The sequence below is a fragment of the Globicephala melas genome, chromosome 11 (assembly GCF_963455315.2).
Source record: "Globicephala melas chromosome 11, mGloMel1.2, whole genome shotgun sequence".
Classification (NCBI taxonomy): Eukaryota; Metazoa; Chordata; class Mammalia; order Artiodactyla; family Delphinidae; genus Globicephala; species Globicephala melas.
This window is the reverse complement of record NC_083324.2, coordinates 20,494,276-20,506,588: the sequence shown is the minus strand read 5'-3', so window position 1 is coordinate 20,506,588 and position 12,313 is coordinate 20,494,276. Positions and strand designations below refer to the sequence as shown.

Genomic DNA, 12,313 nt, shown 5'->3' with positions numbered 1-12,313 from the left:
GCATACAAGTGATATCATATGGTATTTGTCTTTCTCTGCCTGACTGACTTTACTTAGTATGATCAACTCTAGGTCCGTCCATGTTGCTACCTATGGCATTATTTTATTCTTTTTAATGCCTGAGTAATAGTCCATTGTGTATATATACAACATCTTCTTTATGCATTCATCTGTTGATGGACATTTAAGTTGCTTCCATGTCTTGACAATTGTAAATAGTGCTGCTGTGAACATAGAGGTGCATGTATCTTTTCAAATTAGAGTTTTCGTCTTTTATGGATATATGCCCAGGAGTGGGATTGCTGGATCATACGGCAACTCTATTGTTAGTTTTTTGAGAAACCTCCATACTGTTCTCCATAGTGTCTACACCAGTTTACATTCCCACCAAAAGTATAGGAGGGTTCCTTTTCTCCACACCCTCTTCCAGCATTTATTATTTGTCTGCATATGATTTTGATTCTTCTGTCTTAGGTCAGGATTCGTATTCTTGTTGTCCTTCTTTTTTGTTAGGGAGACCTTTGTACAGGTTGTACAGCAAACACGACTGAGTGAGAACATGTGTTCTGGACTGGTGTTTTCTTTCGTGGTAGTGTTATAATTGTGGGACTGAAAAGAATCTTGGCACCTCGCAGATGTGACCCTGGACAAGACTTTGCTCAAATTATTTCAGAAAGCTAGCTTCCTTTGTTTCACCATTTTCTCAGGGATGGTGATTGCATCATTGACCATCTCTGTACATAGTCCTTTAAAAAACAGTATGAAAAGAATAGTGGTTTGGGAGTGGTAGTGGATAGCAATTGATTGAATTATAATCCTTTTACTATTTCTTCAACTTACTGAGCAAAAGGACACATTCTCTCTCTAAACACAAAATGAGAAATCTAAATACTTTGTTGACTTGTTAAAAAAGTAAAATCAATTATAAACTAAAAGGATTATGGGAATCTTCGCTCAATTTTATTTTTATTCTGGTTTACAAATAGTAGAGGGAATAGAAGGGCAGTGAACATCAGATGGGGATCTTTCTTCCTGCAGTGAATTCTTTTGTCAGCCAATTTGATAGTATCTGCAGGCACCATCTTACACTGATGTGCTCCAGGATCTCTTTAGAATGAAACTGCTGGGAAATAACCTGTCAGTGTCACCTGGGAAGTGGCGAAGCTAAACTGTGACAATTAGAATGTGATTTATTCCAGTTCTTTTGCTATCAATTCAGGATCTGAATGAAGAAAGGAAAAAGGGTAAGGAGATAGTAGTAGTAATAAAGGAAGAAAAGTTTCAAAGCCAGTGGATTTTTGCCCTTGATCCAGATAGCTAACATACTTTATTTATGTGAAATATAAGTTACGTCAATAAAATACTGTATTTCGATAGAGTAAGAAGTATTCCAGCTTTATTTTGTGGTCTGTGCTTCTAGTGCTCAGCAATACCCAACTTTTGGTATCCGAATTCTGTGGTATAGTTGGTTTCAAGGTCAAAAACATGAAAAAATTATTAGGAAATCATGCAGATGTTTAACACCACATATGTTTTCAGTTGCATGCTTGTTTGGCTATTTAAAAATTAATGAAAGGGAAATCACTCACTAAAAAGCTATGGTTTAGGATGGCTGAACACAGAACCTTATATTTATGTGGCTTTGAAAATATTCCGAGGACTGTAGTATAGAGCCTCATAATAATGTTATGAGAAGTTAGGGCGGTTAGTGTTTCCTTCCAGCATCTTCTGGATATGAGGGAAGCAACACACACAGAGGTTGTGTCACACACCACCACCACACAGTGGGCGTGGCATGGCTAGGATGGGGTGGAGGTAATGCAACAGTACTAACTGTTCCAGATCAGTGCTTCTCAAAGTGTCTCAGAGAGCCCTGGGGGTCTCCAAGACTCCTGTAGTTCTGTCAGGTCAAAACTACTTTCATAATAATACCGAGAGGTTATTTTCCTTTCTTCATGCTCATCTCTCACGTACAGTACTATGCCATTTTATATTAGGGACTTGAACATCTGTGGATTTTGCTATCTGAAGAGGTCCTGAAACCCATCCCCATGGATTCTGAGGGATATCTATACACAGAAGAGTTTTACAGAGGCTACATGATGTGTTAAAATGTCATTGTTCTAAGGGCCAGTGGACTATGTGCTAGTGGATAATCTTATGTTTTAAAAATCTCTTAGTTTTAATTCCTAAGATGAGAAATATGGATAGATATAACCTGCATAAACACAAGAAATTAAAACAGTTTAAAAGGGTCCTAGGACAAAAAAGAAAGTTTGAGAATTGCTGTTTGAGATAGGTTACTAAGCCTGGTAGAGGTGTGATTTCATTTAATACTGAAAACACCTCTAAGAGGCAGGTTCTATTGTCATTCCCATTGAGCACATGACGTGATGAAGGCCTGGAAAGGTTAATGACTTGCAGAAGGTCATAAAAGTAGTAAGCTGCAAAGTCTGAATTTGAACCCAGGTTTCAACTTCTTAATTCTTCTGTTGACTGTGCTGTCAGGCATGATATCCCTGTCAGAGAAGCACCAGAAGTGCTTGGATTTGATGCTAAGTTCTCAGAAGAGGAACTAACTTCTTAAAACCTAGGCCATCCCCCCCCACAAGGGAATGTAGATAGGAAGATTCTCCTGTGGGCATTATAGAGCAGAGACCACATTCTACTGGCTTGTGGGCTGAGTCCAGCCAACAGATTTGTTTGATTTGTCTTCTACAATATGAAAAATCAAACAATTTGGTGTCATTTTTGTAATCTGGGAGATTTCATTTAAAAAACAAGTTCAGATTGCCAACTAAATTGAAAAATTGGAAGATCTAGCTAGACTGGAATAGTTTTCCCATATGGCCACAATCAGTTGCAGATTATGTTAGCGCTTCCTTTTAGATGAAATATCCACCCTCTAGTTTGCCACAGGCCTCACCACTCCCTGTTACACACCACAGATCATGACCTCATTTATGTTACCTGTTTTAGGTGTTTGGAGTAGAGACATCTGGGGATGTTCTGACTTCTCCATAGTGTTTACAGCCAATCTGTTCTCAACTTACTTAAAAAGACACTGACAGTAAAAGGGCAAAAATACATCCCACTCTGACTACCCCAACCTGGTTGTAGTAAAGACCTCACTGACGCCAAATAGAGAACAAGTTGCTTTTTTCCTTACTGAAGCTTAAAATTCTGATTCATTAAAAATAAAGATCTGCCAGTGAATGAACATTTAATTTTAAATGTGCAGCCCCTTGTGTTTAAAGTGTAATAGTGAAATAAGCACATTACGCCCATTGCCCTCATTTTATGTTTATTTTAGAAATGTCTGTTGTCCTCATCATTATCGTGTCTGGACCCTTTATGAAACTTAAAATGTCTCTGTGAACCTCTGTGTGCATGTTAGATCAGTCATTTGAAACAATTTGAGGTTGCCAACTAAAGGACTTCATTATCCTGGGCATTTGGATGGAATTATTGAATTTCAAATTCTTGTGCTTGAAGTATCTCACCAATTCAGCAGTGCATATCAACTGTTATCATAATTTTTAGACATATATTTGTTTGCCTTTTATCTTCCTTTGCTTCCCCCCAGACTCTCAGGGTCATAAACCTGGCAATTATATCTACTTGCTCACAATGTGTATTCTGTGCCTTGCACAGTGTTTAGCACATAATAACAGTAAATAATGGAATGAATAAGGAAATCTATAAATGCATCAGTTGTGTATATGATAACTCTTATTCTTCTCTAGCCCCAAGAATTATATTAAAAGATTTTTTAGTGAAAAATTTTATGCTTCCTAATTTGAGGATTAAATTGGGAAGATGTGTATTTCTTACTTTCCACATAAATATATATCCAAAACTGCCTCTGTATTTTTCCTTTTCTATTTAGAATAGCTCCCCCTCTTCCTGATGCAAGGTCAGTAGGAAATTTATATATCTGTCCAGTTAAGAATAAGATGCACATTGAGACCAGGATGCAAGATGAGGCTGTTGAACTTGAAAGTTCATCAGAGACTCCCCCATACTAAAAGACACTCTTTCTGCATTTGGAAGGGCTGAGTTATTCGGCCATTAGAAGAGTCTCATGTGTAGCTTTTAGGCAATGTTCTCCAAAGGGGGCATCTAGCTCTTAACCTATTGCTGAAAGAGAAATACCATTGTCTATTAATACTACTGGAACTAAAGATGAATAGTGAATTGGCCTTGATCTGACAGTGAGTTTGACTTTGATAGCTCATCCCTTAAAAAGGTTCTTTTATATTTATGAAAAAAAGTATGACGTCAAGCTGGGTGGGGTGCGGGGGGGTTGATATCAATATTTAAGAGCAAACTCGTAGGGCTTCCAAAAAAAAAGCCCTTTGTGTGAACTTTTTTTTTTACATGCATAACTAATTAGCTTAGGTTATTATAAGCAGGGCTGCTGTGATAAAGTTTCCGGTGGTGTCTCAGGATACCTTGTTTATAGTACTTTCTCTATGCCAGTCTACGAATCGGAGTTGCAGAAAGTAGAGGGAGCGAATAGTCTACCGTTATTTGTTGGATTGGGGCCACCTAAAACGTGGTTATGCTGGAAATGCTAGAATATAATCACTATCAGGTGAGCTTTATTCTTATATTTAGTCTCTGAAATGTAATCAATAAATTGAGCGTTTCACCTTTTCATGTTATTGTAGTAGACACAGTTTTCAATAAGTACATGTCTTCCCGTTTAATGCTGTTTGTTGTTTGATACCATAATCAGTAATTCAATGTAGTTTCGAATAAAGTAAATATTAGTAGGATTTTTTTTCCCCTGGTGCATGGCTGTGCTCTCTCCATGAGCTCCGGTTCATGGCTCTAAGATTAAATTGTGTTTTTCAAGGAAAAAGTGACTAAATTGAGTATCATTGATTTTTTTTAAAAAGTTCTTATTCTCTATTAATGTCTATAAGAAAGAAGGGAAAAATAATGTTGGTGGCTTAATATTCATGCCTTCAAAAACACATATATAGAAGTGCTATGTGTTTGAAAGAAACTGCTTAATGGGGAATTGCTTTTTATGTTGAGTTTAAGATCTTAATTAAAATGTTGAACAGTCATGTCCAAATGCAGGTGGGAGGAACTGATCCACAACCAGTTGATTTAATCATCCGAATGTTTCTGTTTCCGTTCTACAACCGTTTTATAGTTGTTCCTTAAGGAGGGTTTTTTGTGTTTTTTTAAAACAGAAAGTGGTTCTGTTTGCCAAAGAAAACTGAAATGAATCAAGTTATGCGCCTTCTTCTAGATTGTTGTTTTGATCTTAACAAACTCTTTCAGGTGTGTTGGGGAAATTTTTGCCCTACAGATAGTGGCCAATTTTTAGTCATCAGACATGAGAAGAAGGGCACAAGGTTTTAAAGAGATGATGGACCGCCAGTTAGCAGGGAAATAGGGCAGAGTACTACCCCAAATCCTAAGGGTTAGCCTTTAAACTTCAGTAGTATCAAAATCCATCAGCACGGTGCCTGGTACCTAACAGGGGCTTAATAATCTATTCTCTTGGTGGACTGGCCCGTCTCATGCTTGTGCCTGAAAGAAGAGCTGTCCGAAACTCACCAATAACAGCGCTCTCTTCTCTTCCCTCCGTGGCTATGTTCAGGTGCAGACCCACCTCGAAAACCCCACCAAGTACCACATACAGCAAGCCCAAAGGCAGCAGGTAAAGCAGTACCTTTCTACCACTTTAGCAAATAAACATGCCAACCAAGTCCTGAGCTTGCCATGTCCAAACCAGCCTGGCGATCATGTCATGCCACCAGTGCCCGGGAGCAGCGCACCCAACAGCCCCATGGCTATGCTTACACTTAACTCCAACTGTGAAAAAGAGGTAATTCATGTCTCCTCCCCTCTCCTTTTTCTTACACTGAATGACTGTCTGTTGGATCTCCCTCCCGCACTTGACCGTGGACTCCAGTCTGTCCGCGTGGCCACCTTCGCTGGCCGTTGTCCCCGATTCCTCATTCTAGCTGTCACCCTCCAGCCTCTTCTCCCTGTCACCATCCCCGGGTTATTGGGTTATGGCTCCTGGCAGGGGACCTGGCCCCCTCAGAGCAGAACCCAGACGCGAGGACACTTTTTCTTCCACCCCGTTTCTGCTTCGTTAGCTGAGTGTTCTCTTCCATTCCTTTCCGTTTACAGAGCAGTGAAAATGCAAGGAGAGAAGGAAAGGTGGAAAAGGGAGAGTAAAAATAGAAAAGGTGTTGGACAGGCGGTTTAGAATTTCCGCTTGCTGTGAACGTCTGGGATGTTATTTTTATTGCTCCCTGAGTTGGAAAGGAAAAAAAAAAAGCACAGAGTGTGCATGGCTGGATTGGAAGAATATAGCACATGAAAATCTAACAGAAAAGCAAAGATTTCCTTGCTGGGTGAATTCGGTTTCCTAATAAAATTGCCACTGCTGGTGAAATCTGCTTTTTGTAAAGGCTGGGTTGGAGACAAGACTCAAATGTACCTCAAGCTAATTATTGCATCAAAATTTGAAGCATACCTAACAGAAGGGTTGTGATTTAATATGTTATTTCCAAATATGAGATGATGAGCTTCATTTTAGTGGAGTTTGTCCTCTGAAATGTTCATGTGATTCAGAGGTGACTCTTCTGAAGTTTGGTTGATTTTAATTTCTAGAGGGACTAAGTCTTTTCCCTAAACCAACCATCTTATTCTTCTCTGTCCATGTTTGTCATCTGTCAAGCTGATTTGCTGGAAGAAGTTCTTCCTTCATTATTTTGTTTCTCGGTCAGATTACACTTTATCAGAAAGCTTAGTTCATCTTGTTGCCGCGCCATCAGCCTCGTGTGAATATGTCATTGAAAAGTCGTTTGCAAATCCAGATCATAGGCTGATTTTGCTTGTGTTTTTGCAGGGATTTTATAAATTTGAAGAACAAAACAGGGCGGAGAGCGAATGCCCAAGTATGAACACGCATTTACGAGCGTCGTGCATGCAGGTACTGAATGACTCAGCAGCCCAAAGATGTAACGCTCTGTAATGAGGATCTATATTTGTGGCTAATCACACTTTCCTGATGACTTAAGGGTTTTTTTTTTCCCCCATTGATTTTTTTTTTTAATTGAGGAAGCTATGAACAGAACTATTTTCTTCATAATGTCTCATGATTAAAAAATTACTAGGGAAATGATACTTGAAATGCATTTTTCCCTGAGTTGCTGTAAGTCATTAAACAGTGCTTAAGGGCTTCCCTGGTGGCGCAGTGGTTGAGAGTCCGCCTGCCGATGCAGGGGACACGGGTTCGTGCCCCGGTCCGGGAGGATCCCACATGCCGAGGAGCGGCTAGGCCCGTGAGCCATGGCCGCTGAGCCTGCGCGTCCGGAGCCTGTGCTCCACAACAGTGAGAGGCCCGCGTACCGCAAAAAAAAAAAACAAAAAAAAAAGCAGTGCTTAAAATACATAAATTTTAATAAAATAGAATGTAAACTGCTGTACTTCATTTAGATACCATCATCAAAATACGTTGTACAAATTTATAGGTTAGCGACTTTGACAGGATATTTGTAAAACCAAGATGTGTGTGTGTGTGAGATCTATATATTGTTTTATAAAATGGAATCTCATGGAAAATATATTTTGAGATTTTATTCATTTAATGATAAATCATGGATATTTTCCCAAATAATGAAAAGTTCTTCTATGACATCCTACTTAATGGCTATATAAATCATGCTATACCCATTTATTAATATATTTATGTATTTTTAATGTGTATATACATATATGAGAAAGAAGAATAATAAACAAAAAATTCTTATTTTTTTTTGCTTTTCTCTACTGCCTTTTATCAACATGTATGACTCTTTTCATAAGAGAAAAAATTCTCTCATACCAAGCCCACTAAGTTCATTTCCCTAAAAATAAAATAAAAAATTTACAAAGAAAGGTTGCTCATAAGTCTTCTGGCCCATTTTCCAGTTTACCAACTCATTTAGAAAATCATCTCTTAAAAACAAGCAAACGAAACGGATACAACTGGTGTACCTGGAAAGGAAAGAGTGTGGTGACAGTTATTCAAAACTGACCTCCAATTATTCTCAGGGGTCACTTAATGCCACTCATTTTTTGAATGTTTACTATATTCTTGGCACTGTGAGCACTTTATATGGTTTGTCCTGAAATCTCACAAGAATCCAATAAGGCCATGAGTATTATTGGGACACTGAGGCTCTTAAAGATTAAGGGTGTTACCCCAATCCAGAAAGTGGGAGAACCAGGATTCCGACAAGCCCCATGATGTTGGAGCCTGTCTTCTTTAATTAGAAAATGGCAAAAAGACACAAAGGAGCATCCGTCTGAGTTCTGAGATTTCATTGTGTACTCGTGAAGTACGATTAAGACCCAAGCGTGTGTGCACACGCACACCAAGTAGCTCAAATATATAAGGTGTTTGCGAAGAAATGTTTTCACAGACTTGTCTTTGCAACTGCTGCAATGCACATGTAATCACTGTTTATTATCATAACTAATGTTTTGGTACTACAGGAATAAAATTGATCTAGAGGGAATGTCAGCTCCACGACTGTAATGATAACCTCGTCCTGGTGTACTCCTCTGGAAGTGCCAAGCACGCTGGCAGCTGTACGAGGAGAAACTTATTTTACAAGTCCTTGTAAGATGAGTGCAGGGATACCCAGTGGCCTGGGAGCCACAGTGCCCCACACACCCCTGTGGGAGCAAAGGGCTGAATTGCCATCTGTGGTTTTTTACTCCAAGGAGGGTGTGGGAAAGGTACAGGGCATAGTCTTTAGAGGAGAAAAGGAAAAGGCAGCTGTCATTCAAGATGAAATTTCCTGGTTCATCTTTCTTGTTTAAGGCAGGCAGTTTTGCATAAAAGTTCAGAGCATGGTTCAAACTGTGGCTGTAACCCTTCTCTGAAGTGTGACTTCGGGCAAGTTGCTTCTCATATATCTCACCTGGAAAATTGCTATAATAATAGCACCTACCCTGATAGGGTTATTGTCAGGATAAATCACCTAGCCCATAAAAAGTCCTGCGCCCAGTGTCTGGCACCTAGTAATCACTCACTAAGTGCTGGTTGCATATGTCATCCTCATCACCCATTAGTGTTAATGGTCTTCAATAATATTCTTATTTGGGGAGGAAGAGAACAGTTACCTCTTAGAATCTAACTAAAGAATGTTATTGCTTTGGGTCAGGAAAGACCATGGATTTCTTTTTGGGTTGCTTTGCACAGTTTTTGCTTATATCTGTTTGTTTTCCATTGCCTTTTTCCTTCAGATGGATGATGTAATCGATGACATCATTAGCCTAGAATCAAGTTATAATGAAGAAATCCTGGGCCTGATGGATCCCGCCTTGCAAATGGCAAATACGGTATCGGTGATCTTTTTTTCTAAAAGAAAATCTTGTGACATTATTTCCAGTGTTTTCTCCCTTCTCCTGAATTTTCAGTTTATCTTTGCAAGTGATTCATTGAGAAATGTATTGATGATGAGGCAGAGAAGTATCTCAGGATCACAAATAAATGACTTAGACATCAGAAATTAAGAATTTCTCATGAGTTTATCAGTAATCCCATGATGAAGCTCTGCATTCCCTGGAGTCCAAGTCCACTTTCAGTAGCACGTTAGATCTTCCAGTTGCCTTTGACATCTGATGCCCAACTTAGGACACTGCTGCCAAGGGAAATACTCTGGACTGTGTTATTTACAGTGGTTTTCTAGTTGGCCTGAAAAGTTAATGCACTTTTTAAAGGAGATCCCTTATTAGTCACAGGTGATAGAGTGACATTCAAGTTACCCTTCTTCAACAGCAAATTTATTCCAATTTTAGTTAATTAATCAGGGGTCATATTTGCTCTTCTCTGTTACTTATTCCTCTCTGCAGTTTGGAGCCTTGCTTGTAGAGTTCATTTTCTTTCACTCCTTCCATTTTTGTCTTATTTGGTCCTTGCAGGAATTCCTTGGGTCAATGCCCTCCGTTTTAGGGTTAGGAAAAATTAGCTTGTGTTGCGCTAGATTACACATCTCGGATGTGTCAGAGCCAGGACTCCTCGGTACATCTTTGAAGGCCTAGTCCCATCCTTTTCTGTTTTCTATACGAGCAATGCCATGAGACTATCATATTCTTTAGTAATTAGTTTTTAAAAGACTAACTTCCATGATGGTAAGGGGGTAAAAGGGAGTTGTTATTAATGGGTATAGAGATTCAGATTTGCAAGATGAAAAAGTTCTGGAGATGTGTTGCCCAACAATGTGAACATACTTAACACAATTGAACTGTACACGTATTGGATTGGCCAAAAAGTTTGTTCGGGTTTTCCCGGAAAACCTACATGAACATTTTGGCCAACCCAATAAAAATAGTTAAGATGGGAAATTTTAGGTCATATGTTTTTTACCCCACATACACACAAAAAAGTTTTAAAGACTAAATTCCAATAGTAAATTTCCTTGGGAAGGGAATGTGGTAGCTCTTACTTCTTTATACTAAAATCCCTAGAAAACCAATTTTTTATAGTTAAGTTTTCTTATCTATCTTGATCCAGTCCTTTAAGTCACTTACTTGAAGTCTTGAGGGTTAAGGATGACTCCCCTCGAAACCTCTAATCTTCTTCTGGGATCCTTAGTTTTGTCAGTTTACTGTCCATTTAAACGCACCCCCTCATTTTGAAAGAGCTAAATATTCTTTCTGACAAATGTTTCCGTGCCAAACTCTTCCCAACTTCTTTGAGCCCTTGGTTGGCTTCTGTGGAACCCTCTTGCTTCCAACTTTCGCGCATCCCGTGAGGCAGACTGCACTTGTCTCAAAAGAACTTTGCTGATGAGGGTGGTCGTTTTTCCAGTGGCATGAAGTGGATACCTGAGCACACTCAGGAGGACTGTAGAATTGGCATGATTTTTAAAAATTATTCCTTTTTAAATTTTCCCCCAAAGGTGAGGACCTTGGGTGTCACCTGATCCAACCTAGTACTCAATGCGTTAACTTCCTCTTGCGTATCCTTTGTATTCCCCACCAAAATATCAGGCATTTGGCTTCTTAAAAGCCTCCAGTGAAAAATATGCACTCACTTACAAGTGAAGCAGTAAAGCACAATGGTTGGGAGTTGAAGATTTATGATCAGACCTGGATTCAAATCCTGAGTCTGCCATTTACTGTCTGACCTGGCACATTACTTTGCTTCTTAAAGTCCTCCATTTCCCCATCTGTAAAATGGGACTGATCACTGTTTCTACCTCACATGGTCATCTCATAAAGTATGTACAGCATTTAGCGTTGGAAACATAGCTTGTACTCAACAATAGCTAAATTATTAAATGCAATTTATTATAGCTTCAAATAATTTTGATAGCATTTTTTCTGGGTGTTATTCACTCAGCACCTGTAATGTGTGAAGCTCTACGTTAGAATAATATCATACTCGATAATGGAAATATTTCTCATAGTGAGTCTCTCTGTGAATTGCAGATGTGGGTCCCAGTTTGCCTCATGGAGAACTCGTCCTTGTGATAACCCTTCTGGAGATGTGACCTTTAGGCTGATAACCCACGTCTCCCCGGTCAGTCTACATCAGAGTAGACATCCTAGTCTTTCATTATCCGATTGCTCCTGAACTCCTTTTAAGATTGATTTAGCATTTGTTAAAGACCTCATATGTGAGCAGTGCTGGGTAAGGTGCTGTGGATGCAAATGGCTCAGGTCTCCTTCCTGGTCTCATTGGGCTTACAAGTTTAGAAAAGGAGACCACTTCAGACCTTGAATGGAGAAGGATAATTCAGAAGCAGAGAGGCCATCTCAGGGGAGTTCCCAGATAGGAAAGAACCCCCAGGTAGAATTTAATTAATTCCCAGTCAGGAGAGGAGTAACCTGCAGCCACGCTCAGGAGTCACTGACTTTGTCCCAGCATCCATTTCTCTTCTGTGTTGCCCCGCATCAGAGCTTTCCCACAACAAACTATTTTAGCATTTTACTACGGGCAGAAAGACTGTAACATAGAGGTTTGGAACACAGACTCTGAGCCAGACATCTGAGTTCAATACATACTCTGGAGTGAGTTATTTGTCTTCCCTGCCTCACTTTCCTTGTCTGGAAAATGGGGACAGCAGTAGCATCGAAAACAATAGAAACCATGTGAAAATTATAAGAGTTAATCTACAAAAAAATATTTAGGACAGTCTTGCCTGACATGCTCTCACTGAATGTTAGTTACTAGCTCTTATTCATGATAAATTTGGGTTTTAATTGTCAAAATTAAATAACAAAGCCACTACAACTTACTAATGTTTTAATTTTTTTTTCCCCACAGGGAAGTTTAAACTGA

General features: G+C 39.2%; 1 protein-coding gene across 9 annotated transcripts in view; it reads left to right on the top strand.

The window, feature by feature from the left end:
• MITF (melanocyte inducing transcription factor) overlaps nt 1–12,313 on the top strand; it is a 223,150-nt gene that overhangs the window by 185,699 nt on the left and 25,138 nt on the right. For 7 of the 9 annotated variants that reach the window (XM_060308085.1, XM_060308084.1, XM_030867706.2 and 4 more), the window contains exons 3-5: nt 5,621–5,848; nt 6,884–6,967; nt 9,271–9,366. In XM_060308085.1, the coding sequence (XP_060164068.1) occupies nt 5,621–5,848; nt 6,884–6,967; nt 9,271–9,366 (408 nt within the window). Of the gene's footprint in view, nt 1–4,499; nt 4,598–5,620; nt 5,849–6,883; nt 6,968–9,270; nt 9,367–12,313 lie in introns of those variants that run through there. The other 2 variants (XM_030867709.2, XM_030867708.2) reach the window with 1 other exon arrangement.